An 18145-nucleotide genomic window follows, 5' to 3' on the forward strand; every position below is an offset into this window, starting at 1 on the left:
TTTGAAGCCCACAAATCTATTTCTATGATTTACTCAACAGTGCAAGCAAGCAAACACAGCTAATTGTGTAAGTGGTAACAAAAATGGGCAGATTTATGCTAAAGTTTTACAAAGTGTAAAGCAGTTAATGGGTACCAAGAAATAAAATATTTAAAATTTCAGAATCTCTTAACTTCTATCCCAACTGCTGTTTTAAATTGCCTTAGTTTTATTTTTTAATCACAATTTAGGGTATTTGTAATTGGTGGTATCTCTTGAGTGAGCCTTAAGTTATGTGCAAGGGTCAATGCACGGCAAAGAAAAACTTTGCAGACTATGTATCTTTTGTTAGGAAGATATCCTGAACTACAGAATGGACCTGAGACACAGATCAAAGCAAGTGGAACCTGAGCATCGATTCGAGAATATTTATTTTATTTTTAAAATATTGGTATATTTAAGGAGCAGAGATAATCAGAGTTAATACGGACATCCATAATTTTAAAAAATAGCAATTTGGGTAACAAAAAGCTGGTAACAAAATAGAGGCCAAAAGACAAGTATATACACACACATATATATAGATAGATAGATATATACATGCATGCTGAAGGGAAAATAATTCTCAGGTCAGGTCATTTTTTAAAAAATGAATTACATATACTGAACCAAAGGTCACATTTCCATGATGAATTCTTACTCTAATTATTCAGAGAAGTATGAAAGCAGGATCGAAGACATACAGCTTAAGTCTGGAAACAAAAACAATGAAGTCTGAAGGAGTGAAAGAGAGCAGCTCTGATGATCATAGTAAAGCTCCACTGCGCCTCTGCGACATTGCTTCTTCTCAAATCCTATGTAACAGAATCACATACTAAAGGTCGTTTTGTGGCTGGCATCTTTCGTATTTCTGAGGCCAGTCTGTGTTCAGCGAGTGTCGCGCTTTATTTCTTTTCCAGCCCCAGTTCGTCTAGGAAAGCAAGCTGCAGGCAGGCAGGCAGCTTCTGGGGTGCTTCTGGTGATCACTGGTACAGGGAGGATAAAATTGAAGTTAGCTCAGCATCCTTGGCTGCAACAGTTCTTTGTGTGCCCAAACTCCTGCTGCCCATACAGCCATCAGAAAGCATTTCCTATTTCTCTGTCCCAGAGAAGACGGCCACTGCGCGTGCGCGTACAACGCGTGCCTCCTTCCGGCCAGACTCCCCACTGTTTCCGGTCCGGCTCACCTAGGTACTCAGGAACCTGGGTTCGGGCCCGCCGTCTAGTGTCAGTGGAGTCAGGTTCTTACGCGGCCGGACCCGCGCCTGTGCAGACAGTGGGCATCATCATCATGGCAGCGCCCGCGGCTGGCCAGGGTAAGAGTCTGTCCCTGGCTCCACGCGGCGCGGGCTCCGAGCCACCTGTGCTATCTGGACTGGGCTGGGGCGGGGAGGGTGGGCGTGACCGGAGCTGCGGGCCTGTAGCCTGCTAGGGCCGGGCGGTTCTTCTACGGGGCGCCGCCTGCGCGATCGGCGGCCTCAGTTCCATGCAGAGGTCTGCGGGGCGGCCCGGGTGGGGACTGCCGCGCCTGAGGAGCTTGGCGCTCCCCGGGACAGAAGGATCGCGATCGGCGCAACTCTGATCATCCTGCAGCTTCCCTAAGGCCCAGTCGCAGGAGCTCTTTGGACTGTTTTGTGTCGTGCAGAAATGAAAAATAATCTGTTCTCGGACGTATTTTCTGCCTACCGGCCTCCGCGGCGCCGGGCCGAGCCGCCTAGACACTGCCTCCTGCCTTCACTTTCGCTCCTAGACCTTGCAGTCATATGTGGCCCGCGCGGGAACCCAGAGCTCTTGCCCATCCCTGGCCCATCCGATTAGTAGCCTCAGTCCCCTCTTTACGAAGCGACACATGGGCAGGTTCGAGGGATTACAGCGGAGGCGTCTTTTTGCTATTATTTTTCCTACTATTCCATTATTGTTCTCTGTTTCCCACTTTTTTTTCACTTAGTGTGTCTGAGATTATATGTTACCTTACTCTTTTTAAGGTTTGTATAATGCTCCATCGTGCAATAATAAGCCATAATTTAGTGATTATTTTTGGTGAACATTTAGATTTTTGCTCTTTTACTATTACAAACAGTAGTGCAATAAATGTTCTTATATGAAATGTGTAATTTCCCCAATATAAGTGTATCAGTTGTTTTGAGTACATTTCATGGAAGTGGGACTCCTGGACTAAGTAGTAGATATTTAGAATGTTTTGCATAATATTTATTGCCATATAGTTATATATCATGCATTTCAGTTTATGGTGAATTCACAGACTGGTACAAACATTAGGTAGCTTTATTTATTTACTTACTTATTTACATATTTTTGAGACAATGTCTCACTCAGTAGCCCAAGCTGCCCTCTTGCCTCAGCCTCAGTGCTGAGATTGCAGGCCTGCGCCACCACATCTGGCTCCTCAATGTTCTGTTGGCAGTTTCTGACAGCCAGTATGTGTTTCCTGTTTTGCTTTGTATTTTTCCAAATCCAATTACTTTGTTATTCTCCTTCTATACATCCTTGCCCCTTTTTTATTAATCCCTGCAGAACCCGGCAGTCTCTCTTCCCAGTATAGACCCAGAAGAAACCACTGCCTCGTAACTTGTGAGCATTACAGTACTCATGATAGCTAAGGTATGGAAACTACCTACTATATGAGCATTGACGGACAAGTGGAAAAAGATTTGGACACAGATACACACACACACACACATACACACACACACACACACACTAGAATATTATTCATTCCTAAAAAGAATGAGATCTTGCCTTTAGCCACAACTGAATGAGTTTGGAGAACATCATTATAACTCAGTGAAATTAGCCAGACACAGAACAAAATATTTGCACTCTAATAAATCAGGTATGCAAGATAGCAAAGAAAGTGGTGCTGGCCCTGGAGGGGGCCGGGAAGTGTGGACCGTGAGGGGTGTGGAAGCAGCCAAGGTAGGACTAACACACGGCCTCAGGACCGCAGGGAGGCCAGCCGCCTCATCCCAGGCAGCTGTGCGAATAGAGTGTGGTTCAGCTGTCCAGCCGCCCTTGCTGCAGAACCATAAACCACAGCTGCCATGTCTGGTGCATCATATGTTGGCTCCTTGGCACCAATGTATGTCTCATTCTACCCTGCTCTCTCTCTTAAATATGTACCATGAAGTTTGCATTTAAAACATTTACTCCCTAAGAAACAGTATTCTTTCTCATGTGGGCACTGTTATTTATTGCAGGATGCTGGAGTGAAAATATCCTGCACTATTTCCTGAGAAATCGTCAGATTGCCACGGAGGACGGCGCGGAGATTATCTGGTACCACGGCGCCAATCACCAGGCGCAGATGGAGGAGGCGCTGAGAAGTGAGTGGGGTTCACCCTGCTGACTTCTGACCGAACATGCTGTCTGGAGCCAACCTTCAGTAATAATAGCTAAGTCGCCTCTGCTTTGAAAAGTGCCACTTCTCAAGTTCCTGGCCTGGCATCAGAATTCAGGGTGGTTCCTTGTACCTTTCTTTCCTGCGTGGCCTTCTGTGTCTGAGTTCTCGTACTTAGCGTGCTTTTAAGGTCCGCTGACTGCTCTGACCCATGTCTTTACTACACCCCACTGGTAGCATGGTTCCAAGTTCTGATCTTCCCCCATCCCTGCCCGCACTTGTTACTGTGCTGTCTTGTATTAATAGTCATCTCACTGTGTGTCTTCCCTAGAAGAGGGGATGCCTCTTCGTGCATTTCTTGGGAAGTGGCTCCTGTCAGCTTTCCCAGACTGCTTTCTACTGGAGATTTTGGGAGCCCACTGACTTACTTGCCTTTTGAGCTATTTCTGTTTGAGCTATTTCCGTCAGAGCCACTCATCGGTGTTTTTGACATTTTCTTCCCAACATCCCCATAGCAGCTTCTTTATGAGCTGCCCTGTCTGTCAGCCAGGCACCGCATGCCATAGGGTCAGTGGGATCTCAGGAGCGACAGGGTCAACACAGAGCAGGTTGATTGTATCTGCAGTTTTGTGCAGCAGAATTGGAGCTGCTGCTCTGATTCTGTGACATCCCCTGCACCCTGGCTTGCTCTCCTTCGGGGTTGTTATGATAGTGTGACATGACAGCCATCACTATGGTCTGTTGTCATGGACCAGGCCACATAGGAAAGCTGAGTTCTTCATTTCTGATGATGCTGGAGGTCCAGCGGTTCATTCTGCGATTACCTGGAGTATAAGTCAGGCGTGGAATTCTGATGTGACCTTGGCCTTCCATTGCTGACCTCAGTGCCTTCCATCTGAAACATTTTCTTTCTGTCTTTTTTTGGTACTGGGAATCAAACTCATGACCCTGTGTTTGCTAGGCAGGCACTTGGGCCGCATGGCTCTGTCTCCAGCCCAGTGCCCCCCATCTCGGGACGTCTTCCCATTCCTCCCCCTGGCTCCTCCATGTCTTCAGTCACTGCCCCCTGCTGCTCCAGGCTGGATTTCAGGAGTCTGCCCCAGTTCTGTGGACCCTGGGTCTATTTCGTCTCACTACTCTGGCCTGATCAAAGCCCTCACAGCCAGCCTGGCCCAGGAGAGAGAGAGGCGGGAGTGCACTGTCATCTGGCTCTGGGTCCCTCTGCTGCAGTCCCCTGAGTGCATTCGTGCCGCACCCAGGGAGCTGCTGCTATCAGGAGGCAGCTGAAACTGCGATCAAACAGATGCACTTTTAACGTCAACCGTCAAACGTCAGCAGTCGATAGCTGTCACTTCTAAATGAAAGATTGAGAAGATAAAAATACTGCTCTTCATTCCTAAAAACCTTTCCCAAAGGCTCACCATACCTCCCTCTCTGTAAGCACTGAGCAGGACACCGGGGCACAGGGACTTCGAATCCCATGGCCAAGGGGCCACTGAGATCTGTGCCAGCTGTTTGCCCATCTGTCAGAAGTACACCAAGCAGGGGACTGGCCGGGCACGCTGGCCTCGTGTTTCTCTTTCCCGCCCTCAGAGGGTGGTGCAGAGCCTCCCACCCCTCACCTCTGCTGCATCCTCATTGTGAACCCAGACCCTTTCCCCCAGGTGCTGCTCACATGGTGGAGGCAGACGTGCTGCTCTCAAGCACTGGCACGGAATGCAGCCAGCCGGTCATGGCACACCCCCCGGATACCCACAGCGACAACACTCTGCAGGCCTGGCTGGCCGCACTGGTGCCTAGCAGCAAAGGCATCAAGCTGGACTTTAAGAGGTACGCGCACATGCAGCTGCCCGGTCCCATGTTAGAGAGGGACTGGTGCAGGACGGTGAGAGGCTGCATCAGCCATACCTGACTGCGGGTGGTACTTCATGGATCAGGAAAGCATTGTGAGCCTGGCATGGGGGTGCACGCCTGTGATCCCAGGCTCTGGAGGCTGAGGCAGGAGGATTGTTATGACTTCGAGACCAGCCTGGGCTACAGAGTGAGCTCAAGGCCAGCCTGAACTGCATACAGAGACCCTGTCTCAAAAAGACAAAAAAGATAAAAGGATTGTGGACTTAAAGTATTTTCCAAAATGGATTGAGGATGCACAGAGCTGTTTGCTAAAAATGTTTCTTGCAGCCTTTTGAGGCTAACGTGAGTTTTCTATGACAGCTTATTGGAGGCCAGGGACTTAGCCCAGTGGTGTAAGCACCTGTCTAGCAACAGTGAGGTCATGAGTTTGATCCCCAGTACCAAAAAAGGTGGAGGCTAGTGTCCCTATATCCCCTTCAAGGGCAGTGATCTATGGCAACTTATCCTTGGTGCTCATTGTGTTGACATTAAAACGCTTCTTTTGCTAAAAAGTTGCCAAGAAAGAGAGCTGGGAGAGTTTGAGACTGTGTTTGTAAAGACTTGTTCTCCAGTAGCCAGAGTGTCCTGAATGTTTTGGGGCAATGATAATGAAGAGCAAGGTGAGGTGTCATTCGGGTCACTGCGGCCATCCCAGGAAAGCTAGCTCTTGTCTCATTTGGCAGTGTAAAAGTTACAGGTGAAGCCAAGTGTAGCCTGTGACTCTGGGAAACCTCACCAAGAGCCCAAGGGTGCCACTGCCACTGAGCTCCAGGATGGGGGCCCTGCCCCATTTCGGAATTGTCTTTTCAAATTGAGTTGCTGCAAACAGTGTGCAAGGTCCTGGCACTCTTATAGGACTGAGAGAACAGGCCAGGTGCTGTGAGGCTAACTGTGCCTCTGCGGTGCGCACATGGGTACCCAGGATGCAGGGGTGGACAGGAGTAGGGTGTACAGTGCTGCATGAGCTTCAGAACTGGGGTTCTAGCCTGGCTTTGATACAGCACCAGTCCAGAAGCATCTGAGACAGAAATGGCAGCATCCGGGTCAGAGTGGGCAGGGCCAGGACCTAGTCCACCACGCTGCGCCTCCGTCGGGGCAGGAGAGGGAGGAAGACACCATGTGTGGGAGCTGGCAGCATGATCCACTTGCCTGGGAGAGGAAGACGGAGCCCAGAGGCTGTCCCGTCCCCAGGAGGTGGTCCCATGTCCTCTGCCCTCCGGAGGCTGTCTGTCTTAGTTGTGAATACTTCTAAAAGACAGAAGTACTCAGCTTAGAACTCCAGAAAGTAAAACTGTAAGTAGGGAGGTGACACGTAGAGTTTTGGGTACTGGGACCTTGGCCTAGGACCAGTCTCCTGCTCGGGGTACAGAGACAGAATATAGCACAGACAGGCTACGTTTGTTACTTACAAGGGGCTCCGGGATGCTTAAAGCCCAGTGATGGGCTAGGCACCGTGTCCCTGTCCTTCACTGGGTGCACAGTGTAATTGCAGGGTGTACAGGGGGCCACAGGAAGCAGTGGGGGTGAACTGTTGACATGGTCAAGGCTCAGGAATTGAGGAATGATACATTTTTGGGAAAGTACACAAGAGCAGGTCAGGGTTAACTGGTAACCTGACTGCTGGGTGAGTCCGGAGCTAAGCAGCATCTGTGGGTCCAGGCCGCAGCTGCCGGAGTACCTTGCTCTGTGGCGCCCAAACTTCACAGGCTGCGTGCTGGCCTCAGCTCTGGTCATTGGCTTAACCTGTCCTTGAGCTGGCCAGGAGTCTTGCCACAAGTCACATAGGCCTAGGACACACTCTGAGCTTATTTTTGTGCCAGTTTACTAATACTAATCACTGCCCACTCTGTACCATGTCCAGCTGGCCCTCAGCATTTGGAGACAGTTGTTTAAAAAGTAAAATCTATGTAGGCTGAATAAAACCTTGTTCAGATGTCTGTAACTACCAGCCAGAATATAAAAAAGGAAAGAAAAGGCAACGCAGTCACTTTTCAATTTTAAATAACTAAATATCCTCTGCTTTCCAAAAATGGTGCTTACAATAAAAGGAAAAGTGGAATTTATGAACGCTTTAAGGACATACGGTTTTATGCTCCACAGTTCTTTTCAGAAATGCGTTCCTGCCTCCAGACTCTCCCACACATACCCGAAGGGAAAGAGGGTCTCTCCGATAGGGTCTTGGCTGCATCAGCGATGTGGGTATGGGCACAGGGATTCCCTGGGGGTAACCACGAAGACCATCAGGGCTTGATTCGTAGTGCTCTCTGCGCGCTCTGAGGAGTGAGCATGCCTGTCTCTTCCAAATCCCCCCACACTCGGTGACCCTGACATGGACCCGTAGACCACTGTCTGGTCCCCAAGCAGTGGCATTTCCCCTCTACAGAGCCCAGCAGTCCTTTCCTGAGTAGGAAGTATAAGGCCGAATTTCACGGTGTGGAACAGCTTAGCTCTGCCCCCTGTGCTGTGGGATCTGGGTTGCGTGGGGTTCAGGTACCACTGCATCGTATTTGTGTGGTGAACGTGAGAACCTAAGCTGTGAAGACTTCTGTTGTGCTGCACCCCACTGACCGTGCGCTGTGCCCCAGCCTGGCTGCAGTAGAGCCCGCCATGACCCTCTTGGACACGGTGAGAGGTGGCCTGCGGCGGCCCGTGTGGATCAACGCCGACATCCTCCCTGGTCCTGGTGGAAGCAGCAATGTCGTGGACGCAAAGGCCTTTATAGACTCCGTGACATCGGTCTTCCCAGCAGTGACGCTGTCCCTGGGCTGGACAACAGGCTGGCATCCCGAGAAGGTCAATGAAGGTGATGGTTCTAATCTCGATTCCATCATTAGTCAGATTAAAATAGCCTCCAAGTGGGCGTGTGGTACATATATGTAATCCCAGCACTTTGGGAGGCTGAGGTGGGAGGACTGTTGCAAGTTTGAGATCAGCCTGGGCTATATAGTGAGCTCAAGGCCAGTCTGAACTGCATAGTGAGGTCCTGTCTCAAAAAGACAAAAAATAAAATAAAAAATAAAATAGCCTTCAGTTATAAAAATAATGCCTTTACACAAAGCCAAAGCACATTTACCAGCATCGCAGCTTCTACCAGTGTGTGCTTGGCCTCTTGGCCTTCCTTACTTAGCTATGGTGGACACTGCTCAGGGTGACCTGTGTCACTAACGCTGCGCGAATGTCTGGTCCATCCAGAGCCGATCTCTTTGAGCTTGTCCCATTCCGGGCTGGCTGTCCCCCTGTGGTGGAGGAAGAGAAGTTTCTAAGCTGACCTGCAGGCTGAGGGGCTCATGTGCTGCCCTGGACATCAGATCCTCTCTGGCCACGCGGGGCGGCGCGCAGCGGGCTCAGGTCCCTCTTTCACCACTCCCCCCCCAAACCTCCCACCCCATGGGCCCCACTGCCGCTGCCTGCTGAAACCTCACCCTGCCCTCTGCTGCTCCACGCGACCCTAGCAGCAACCTCCACGGCCGCAGCCAGAAGTCAGCTAGACAGGCGTCCAGGGGCTGGGGGGGGGGGGGGTGCCAGCTTCCACCTGTGGTGTCAGGCTTTCACTCTTTGAGCACTCGATGTCAACGTTTGCATACTTCTGCAGTCCAAGTTTGCAGCCCACGGTGCACATGTGCCGAACTCCCCCCCACACTGCACCCAGACCCCCGACTTTTGGTCCCCTGCCTGTTTCTAGAAAATCTTTCCTGTCTCCTGTTGCACACTTGTTGTCTCTCATGATTCTTTTTTGCCACGCCAGTGGGGGACCCCAAGCCTTACACGTAAGTGGCAGGAATCTCCGCCAAGTCCTCCTGGCCCCAAGTGTCATAATAGCGTCGGCCCAGGACCACTGAGCGGTGTGGTTATTAAGGCTGCAGCCCCGCAGACCAGGACCGAATGGGCCCGCAAGAAGCAGCGGACTCCACCATAACCATCCTGGAATTCAGCTTTGCGGTCCTTTCCTTCAGATGCGTAGCATCCGGCTCAAAGCCAGGACCGTGCAGGAGAACGCGCCCAGCGCTTGTGCAATGACCCTGCCCCTTGGTCACCATGGGGCTTGGTCTTGGACTTGACTCGCCCTGGTCATCAGCAGCGCGGGCTTTCCCCCTCACTTCTCACTCTGCAGACTTCATAGACTTAGAGTCGTGGAGGTACAGCTCCTGTGAGCAATCGCTTCTTCTAACAACAGAGATTCTGTTTCCTGAATTTTAAAGCAAGGAGAATTCCTATTTATCAAGCTACCATGTCCACTTAGAGTTTTTGTAAACGTTCCTTACCTCCCCCTACTTTGCAGCCTAACTTTGGATAAAGTTTAGGGTGATTTTAATTCTGTTTCCGACGCAGTTCATAAGTAGGCAAAGTAAAATGCATAAGTAATTTGGACCAGCCTAAAGAAAACCGAAGTTAATTATCCCACACACAACTAGTAAATATCTAGCAGCCTCCTTTTCTTGGAAAAGAAAATTCACTTAACATAACTTGTCTCTGTTTCTAAAGAATATTAGGGTCAGATGTGTGCACACCTGTCATCCCAGTACTCTGGGAGGCTGAGGCAGGAAGATAACAAGCTCAAGCCCAGCCTGGGCAGCTTAGAGACTTAGTGAGATCCTGTGTCAAAATACAAAGTAAAGAAAGGATTGAGATGTAGCGCAGTACATGGGACCTGATTTCGTCCTTTAGTACTGCTAATGAGTAAATAAATGAATAAAACAAAAACAATAGTAATGACCCAGTTGTATCTAAAAGACAAACCTTAGAATATTTAATGTAAATAAAAAGTGCCAAATGTATGTCTGCTCTGGAGGGATTGGAGGGATTTGTGTTCTGGAGACCAAGCCCTAGGCTTCGTGTCTGCTCAGCTTTTGCTGAGCCACTGAGCACCTCTCCAACACCCAACAGGGCACTTTTCCCCTGCTGTTGTTACTTTTTGAGACAGGCTTTCACTGTGAGGTCCAGGAAGGCCTTGAACTGGTGATCCTGGGCATGTACTTTTATTTTTATTTTTTACAATCAGATTTTATTGGTACATTTTAGGTATATATAATGATCACATTCATCATAGAGAATTTATATATGTACATGATATAACCTGATTCTTTTTTTCCCCATTCTCCTGCCTTCCCTTCAATCCCTCCTCCCTCCCCACTTATAAAAGCTTTGTTTCCGTTTTTACTTTTCCTTTCTTTCCTTTTCCCCTCCCTCCCTCCCTAGATTTTTAATTGACATTTTTCACTCAAACTATTTTCTTGCCTTTAGTGATCTTTTAATTCACCCTGAATCCAAATGGAAATTGTTATGAGTTGTCAAAAATTTCCCTCTATCTGTAGATTTACCTATTCATAGGTGATTGAGTTTTTAAATTGATTTTCAAGAGTCCAATCAGAAACTTCACTTTTTTCCTTCTCCTTCCAGGGTACAGCTGGGCCATGGTGAGAGAGATGGAATCCATATGTGGTGGACTGACTCAGCCTGTGACCTTCCCTGTCCGGGCGGTGCTGGTTAGACAGTCCTGTCCCCAGTTACTCTGGCTACTAAAGCAATCAGACAGGTATGCATTGGTCTCACAGCTAGCATGCCCGTGTGCACTTGAGAGCTAGTGTGTGCAGCAGAAGGGACAGAGCCGGAAGGAATGGCCTGTGTGCATGAGGCACAGCACCTAGCTGAACCTGCACTGATTCAAAGCTGTGTCTTCCACCCGATTTTGCACAGAACCTTTTGCACATTGAAAACGCGTAGTAAGTGTCCTCTGTTACGGTTGCCTTCCCCTACCAAAACATCTTGTGACCATAGGTCGAGCTTTTCCAAGGTGACAGGATCTAGAGTATGTGATGCTGGGATTGATTCATGGTGCAATTGTAGGACTCAGGGCTCTAGGATTAAGGCATGAGTACTACCCTGGAAAAAATATGAGGGGCAGAAAGAGGCTTGTTGCTGGTCACTTGGACTTTGTGCTTGCTGTTTTTGCCATGTTATGCCTCCTGTGAGCTGTTTCTCCTCTCTGATCCTCTTTCTGCCCTGCCACTGTGCCTTGGAGCCAGCCAACTATGAACTGAAACCTCTACAGACTGTGTGCTAAATGCCTTTCCTGTCTTAACTTTGAGTGTCAGCTGTTTCATCTCAGTAATGAGAAAAGTAACTAAGAATTTGGTACCAGGAGTGGAGTTGTTGCTGTGACTGTGCCTGACTATGTGGCTCAAGAACATTTGGAACTGGCTATGGAAAGTACTTGGAAAAACTTGGAGATGCTAGCCAAAAAAGCAGTCCTGTAATACCTGAGGCTACACTTGATAGAGATTCTGGTCAGAGCTCAGAAGACCAGAAGGCTGATAGGAATACTGCTGGTAAACACCAGGCTCAGCAGGTTTCTGTTGGGAAGAAGGACTTCATTGGCTGTTGGATTCTGGAACATATGTCTTGTACCTTGGCTGAAAATATGTCTGCATTTTACTTGTATCCAGAGACTTTGCCTGCGTCTGAGATTAAGGGTAGTGGACTAGTTAATCTTGCAGAAGAAATTTCAAGATAGTCTAATGTGGAGACCATGGCATGGCTGCTGTCATGTGCTTTTAGCCAGATCTATGTTGAGAATCAAGAACAAATAGCCCAGGAGGATCATTTAAAATATTTTGAGTTTGGCCAGAGAGAAAGCACCATAAAGTTGTGGCCTGCAAGATGAAACATGAGAAATAGGTTATGCTTCAACTGAGACACTGTCTTAGACAGCATTGTCTTGTGAGTAATATAAGCTGCAGGGTAGAAGGTTTAGTGTGATGCCGTTTGCCTGTGTATATGAGAGTGGCACAGTAGCAGTGAGTTAAACTGAATCATTTGCACCCGTGGATGTCATATGCTTGAAGAGAAATCGCAGATGTCACTGTCCTAGCCTGGCTCTTGGCTATAGTGCAGACAGCTGCAACCCATCCTGCCTAGAAAGAACTGCCTCAACCCTGGGGACCATCATTTACACAGCGTCCTGCGATCCAATAGACAGTCTCCTGTTGCAGACATACACATTTTTATTAACACTGCCTCCACTTTTGTTTATTTTCATTAGTGTTGGAGAGCTGCGCTGCGATGCTACGTTAATATTTTTATGATCATTGAAATTAAAGCTTTAAATAAATTAAAATTTTAAATTCCCTTAGAGAACTGTGGAACCTTGAGAATTCATCCTCACAGCCCCATTGGAGAGACCCACCCAGTGCTGCTGGCCTTGGTTTCCATGGCAACAGGACAACATGGAAGGACTGTGGCTGTGTGGGTGGGGATGCAGAGCCAAGGCTGGAGTCCAGCCGTGTCAAGAGAGGGCTGGGGTGCAGCTCAGCTTGCCTACCATGTGCAGAGCCCTGGGTTCAATCCCCAGCATCCCCCCAAAATGGTGATAATATTAATACTAAGGAAGAGGAGAGATGTGATTTTCAAATGGTCACGGTGGAACTTTGGACTAACAGAGCTCTGTCACTGTAATTGCTTGTAGAATCATTTTCTTCTAGTTTCTAATTCTGCAGTGTGATTATATTCCTATAACACTATAGGGGAAAAACTATAAATCCTTGTCATCTTTGTAGTCTTTTTTTTTTTTTTTGTCTTTTTCCTTTTTATCGGTACCAGGGATCGAACTCACGACTGCACACTTGCAAGGCAGGCACTTATGCCGCTGAGCTAAATCCCCAGCCCCATTTTTGTGGTCTTAAGGAGGCTTATTCTCTGTGAGATAGGAAGAAATAGTGAACTCTTTTTCCTAATAGTAGGGCAAAGGTACTGAGCCGTTCAATCACATAGGCTGACGTTTGTGGTTCACACTGTAGAATTGGGAGTGAGATTCCATGCAGAGGATTGCGGTGAGAATTACCTCTGTGGGGCCCCAGCGTTGTAATCTTATTCCAGATAGTGACTGCTTGTTGTCTGATGGTTTTGCGACTGCATGAGGCGCACAGCCGTGTTGAGCACACACCCCGGGACCCTCACTGTCTAGCACGTCACTGGAGTTTAGTGGATACTATTGAGGGGAAACAGCTGCACGCAGGCTCCTTTGCACCATAGCAGGCGCCAGAGCCCTGCAGCTTTGGGGGGGGGGCATTATGCCAGGAATTATGCACAGGATGGCCTAAGCATCTTGCTTTTCCAGGACCGTGAAGGTGACCTACTCGGCCTTTGTGCTCCACGTGGAAGCAGTGGGAACCGCCCTGCTGGTCAGAGCCAGGCAGCCTAGCAGTCCAGCCCCTGACAGCGCGTCCGCTCTGCCGAGACGTGGACACTGCTTCTCTTTTTAGTCTAGATCGGGCAAGCACGGTCCTCCTTTCACACTACTGCTGTGCCTGGAGTTACCTGTGCATGCCGACGCCTTCTGGCTCAAGCAGGCACCTAGCTAAAGCTGAGTTCCCAGTCTCACTTCCTTACCTGGGAAATATAAGCGAAACAACAATAACAGAATTCACGCATTTAATTACCAGCGAACTGAAAGGCAGAGGGAGAGTCACTCTGAATGGCAGTGACTGTGCTTTGTGATTGGATTTTGTTGTATTTTGTTTACAGTGGTATTTTATTCCCTTCACTTTATCTTATCCTTCGTGAACCTACTAAGTTTCTTGTTTGTGGGTATCTTGAGGCTTACATAAAACAACTTAGCAACATCACAGCCGGTTTTAAGCTGGCATGAAACTTCATTCCCATATTAAAAACTGTGTTTTTAACCCCCACACACATTTCCTTCATATCACAGCCTGTGTGTTTCCATGTCATACACACAGTAACGCTATTTAGTAGGTGTGTTTTAATGCCAGTTTTTGACATTGTACAAGTGAAAAGCTTTCTGCATCTTCATTCTGTCTCCACAGCCCTGACTGTGTAACAGTGTTCCAGACACTACTGGATGCTGACCTGTCCCAGGCAGGTTTACACTTTCACATGTTCATGTTGCGTTTAACATCTTCGCATTTCAACGTAAAGCATTCTCTTTAGTGCTTCTTACACAGCTGCTTAGTGGTGATGAACTGCCGTGCCTTTGTCTGAGAAAACTTATTTTTACCTTCATTTCTGAGGGACAGCTCTGCTGGTGTATTGTCTTGCTTGGCAGGCTTTGTGTTTCAGCATCACACATTTATCGTCCCACTTCACTGGCCTGCAGGGTTCTCCTGGGAAACCCACAGGCAGCTCATGTAGTTCCTTATGTGTTGACAAGGTGGTTTTTGTCTTGTTGCTTTCAAAGGTATTTATCTTTGATTTTTTGATAATTTTTTTTTTGTCTTTTTTGAGACGGGATCTCACTATGCACTTCAAGCTGGCCTCAAGTTCACTGTGTAGCCCAGGCTGGTCTCAAACTCGCAACGATCCTCCCACCTCAGCCTCCCGAGTGCTGGGATTACAGACATGAGCCACCACCCCTGGCTGACTTTTTGATAATTTGGTTATCATATGTTTCCATGTAATCTTATTTGGGTTGATTGTATTTGAAGATCTTTGTGCTTCCTGAATCTGAATGCCCAGATCTCTCTCTCTCAAAAAAAAAAAAAAAAAAAAAAAAAAAAAATCTACGAAGTTTCGCCATTATTTGTTAACTTCTGTGTCCCTTCCCTTCTCTGTCTTGGAATCTGTAATGCGTGTGTTGGTTTGCTTCAGGACGGCACTTTTCTGGACTTATTCATGCTCTTTAATTTTTTTCTTCTTTTCTTTTCTGAGTGAATAATTTCACGCAACTTGTTTTTGAAGTCATGACAGTTTCTCTTCTGCTTGATTGCCTCTACTACTGAAGCCCTCTATTATATTTTATATCATTCATGGTATTCATTTCTAAGATTTCTGTGTGGTTCTGATTCCATGGTATGCATCTCCTTGTTGATCTTCTCATTTTATGTTCCTTTGTATGTCCGTTCACATGTCCTCCTGATTTCATTGTCTGTGGTCACTTAGAGTTTGCAGGTCTTCTTTTTTTTTTTTTTTTTTTTTTTTGTCTTTTTCATTTTTATCGGTACCGGGGATTGAACTCACGACCGCCTGCTTGCAAGGCAGGTGCTTATGCCACTGAGCTAAACCCCCAGCCCCTTGCAGGTCTTCTTTGGCCAGGCATCTTGTATGCTCCCATTTCTCCCAGATTGGGTTCCTTCAGTAGCATCGTATTTCCTTGATGTTTTGTGTTCCTGGAGGTCTTCTAAACTGTCTTCACATTTGTAGGAGTAGTTGCCTCCTTCATTTCCTTGGAGGCAGGCAGTGCATGCGAAGTGGGCCGACTTGAGGCTCAGATATGTTCCTGCCTTCCCCGGGATGCACTCTCTATCCTCCTCCTCCTCCTCCCGCTTTTATACTATCTCCTATGCCTGGAGAGCCTGGCTGGGTGCAGAGAGCCTCCCCCTTATTGTGCTGGTGTGGCACTCTGAGAGTCGTGTTCCCCAACCCAGCAAAGTCACACCAGCTGTCTGCGTGTGTCCATGCTGATGTGCAGTGGTCACCTTTAGGGAGGTGCACAGGACACAGGTGAAGAGCCCAAACCTGTTGCACAGCTCTGCGCTTCTGAGACTCACACAGCAGTGGTGGGGTTACTGGGAGGTATGGGACTGTGGCGTGGAAATCAGGTGTCAGTGCTGAAGACTCGCACGTGTTGTTTTTCTATCTGCAGAAAAGGATGTAACTGTTTTTGGTTTTTGTTGTTAGTGGTGTTTCTAGGCTTTCTCACTTCTCACACAAAACATGCCCCAGGGAACAGCAGGGCCACCACATGTCGGGGTGAGGGGGTCACTGATGCACATCTGCGTCTCTTCAGCCTCCTCCACCAAGAGTTTCCAAACTCTAGCCCCAGGACTGGGGAGCCCAGGTCTAGCCGCCCTTCTCCAGCTGTGCGATTCCAGGATGAGCAATCTCTTCACCTCCTCCCCTAGATCCGACCCGGTTGTGGTGCCACCTCTGGTTCTGAAGGCCACTCCCTCCTAGAGAGCAATGAGGCGTTGAGGCCGTAGCTCTGGATATTTTTTGCCTTTAGTCTCTCTGGTGAGGAAAAAGCAATGAACTAGGAAAGGATGGTCACACCATGACTAGCCACATTCTCACCCAGGTACCTTCAGTGTGGAGACAGAGAGTATTTTAGGCTTGGGGGGCTGTGCCTTGTTGTTTCCAAACTCTCACTTTTTAACTACACAGTTCTGTTCCGTTTGATTACAGGTACAGCCTGACTGTTTGGACTGGGAAGGATGATAACTATTCCACTGCAGACTTACTGTACATTAGGGACTACTTTGATAAAAAGAAAGTTTTCTATGACATTTTGGAACCACAAAACCGTGAATTTAAACAAGCCATTGGAATCACAGTTAATCTCTAAGAAGATTCCTCTGAACTGTTTCCTGCTTTGGTTTTATAACCCTCTCTGCCTTGGCCTGAATGGATTGCACATTGGTTTATGCCCAGTTCATCCAGTGAGGAAATGGACATCACATACTTCCTGTTAGATGTCAGCCCTCCTGAAGCAGAGCTGACCAGGAGGACCCTGAGAAGGGCTTGAGAGGCTGAGTCTAGCCCGCTCCTCAGTGGGGTCAGTGTCGTCTGTCCTGCCCAGCGTAGCCTACCAAGGCTTCTGGGCTTCCATGAAGTCCTGAGATGTGAAATTTCTCGCATCGAATAATCGGTTTTGTGTGGCTAGGAAACCTGCAGTTCTGAATTCAGACTCCTTTCAGCCCTTCCTCACCATAGGCCTGGGAATATCTCCAGTACCGTAACTGCAGCTCACTTACCAGAAAGGCCTGGTGGTGAGAACTCACTTTTGGACTGGTTGTGAGGGCTGCATCCAGGACACACGATAGTGACATCCGTTTGCGGGCCTGCATGTTGGCTGACATGGGTAGTTCCTTCTGGATAAGTGCCAGGATTGCAGATAATCGCTCCAGCAGTGACAACACAAAGCCTTGTTGCCCCTGAAAATCCGCCTGGCGTTGAGTGGAGAATGCTTGTTAGATACCACCTAAAGCTGTTTTCTGTGGTTGTTTGCCAGAGACCGAAGGGTAATTTTATCTTAGAAAAACCTTTCAACAACTGCCATAAAAATAAATGTGAGGAGGTAGCAGGCCCGAGGCAGCCCAGGCTTGCTCCACAGAGCCAGTTTCTCCCGTATGCTTCACTTTTACTTTTTCAAAGAAACTTTGCCACTGCCTTAAAAAAAAAAAAAAAAAAAGACTTCTGGGAAAAGGGTAGAGCAGTGAGCAGCACAGAGAGCACCTCCCCAAGTCTGGTGTCCAGAGCCTGGACTGCAGCAATATAGGAAGGGAAGGAGGAGAGAGGTAGATCCCGTGGGCACAGGAAGGATCAGAGCTGAGCGTGAAGCCCATGGAGAGAGAGAATTCAGGAATCAAGCAAAAAAAACCAGGGGCGGTGGCCCTGCCTGGGGGGAGAAGCAGCAGGAACCCCCGCCCCCACCAATAAGCAGGTGGCCCCAGCACAGGCTGAGATGCTGGTAAATGAAGCAGGCAAGCAACCTGACTTGTGTGTGTTGTTTGACTGACTTTGTAAGAGGGCAGTAGTCTGAGCAGATATTTAGAGGATATTCAATATTCAACATAGTAACAACTGTGGATTTCCCACTGTCCTATCACTGTTGTTTTTCATGTCACTATTCTGTTTTATTCTCTTTAAAATAAAAAATTTAAAAACAATTTTAAAACTATAGTAAACATACTTGTACATTTTCTACAATGACTATATATTACTTCCATAAAATGACTTCAGTTAATAAATAAATTGCATTTCAATGAAATTTTAAATCAAATTTGTCCAGAATAAATTGTTATTCTACTCTTTTTTTTTAATTTTGGTGGTACCAGGGATTGAACTCATGACTTCACACTCACTAGGCAGGCGCTTATGCCACTGAGCTAAATCCCCAGCCCTTATTATACTCTTGATATTTTT

The 18145-nt window shown here is 47.8% G+C and overlaps 1 protein-coding gene and 1 long non-coding RNA gene across 2 annotated transcripts; one reads left to right on the forward strand and one right to left on the reverse strand.

Moving 5' to 3' along the window:
• Positions 1-393: 393 nt before the first annotated feature.
• Positions 394-1345, reverse strand: LOC106025715 (uncharacterized). The gene is made up of 2 exons (XR_001199286.2): positions 1206-1345; positions 394-1004 (listed from the first exon to the last, which is right to left on the reverse strand). It is a non-coding gene; the product is annotated as an uncharacterized LOC106025715 (long non-coding RNA).
• On the forward strand, positions 1179-18002 carry Fam151b (family with sequence similarity 151 member B). Its single transcript, XM_003479475.5, has 6 exons — positions 1179-1334; positions 3237-3362; positions 5041-5206; positions 7855-8072; positions 10667-10802; positions 16406-18002. The coding sequence occupies exons 1-6, from the start codon at positions 1310-1312 to the stop codon at positions 16563-16565; spliced, it is 831 nt and encodes a 276-aa protein (XP_003479523.2). The 5' UTR covers positions 1179-1309; the 3' UTR covers positions 16566-18002.
• The last annotated feature ends 143 nt before the right edge of the window (positions 18003-18145 follow it).

This window comes from Cavia porcellus, unplaced genomic scaffold (assembly GCF_034190915.1).
Source record: "Cavia porcellus strain 051 isolate PalLab524CR breed Dunkin Hartley unplaced genomic scaffold, mCavPor4.1 scaffold_2, whole genome shotgun sequence".
NCBI classification, from domain to species: Eukaryota; Metazoa; Chordata; class Mammalia; order Rodentia; family Caviidae; genus Cavia; species Cavia porcellus.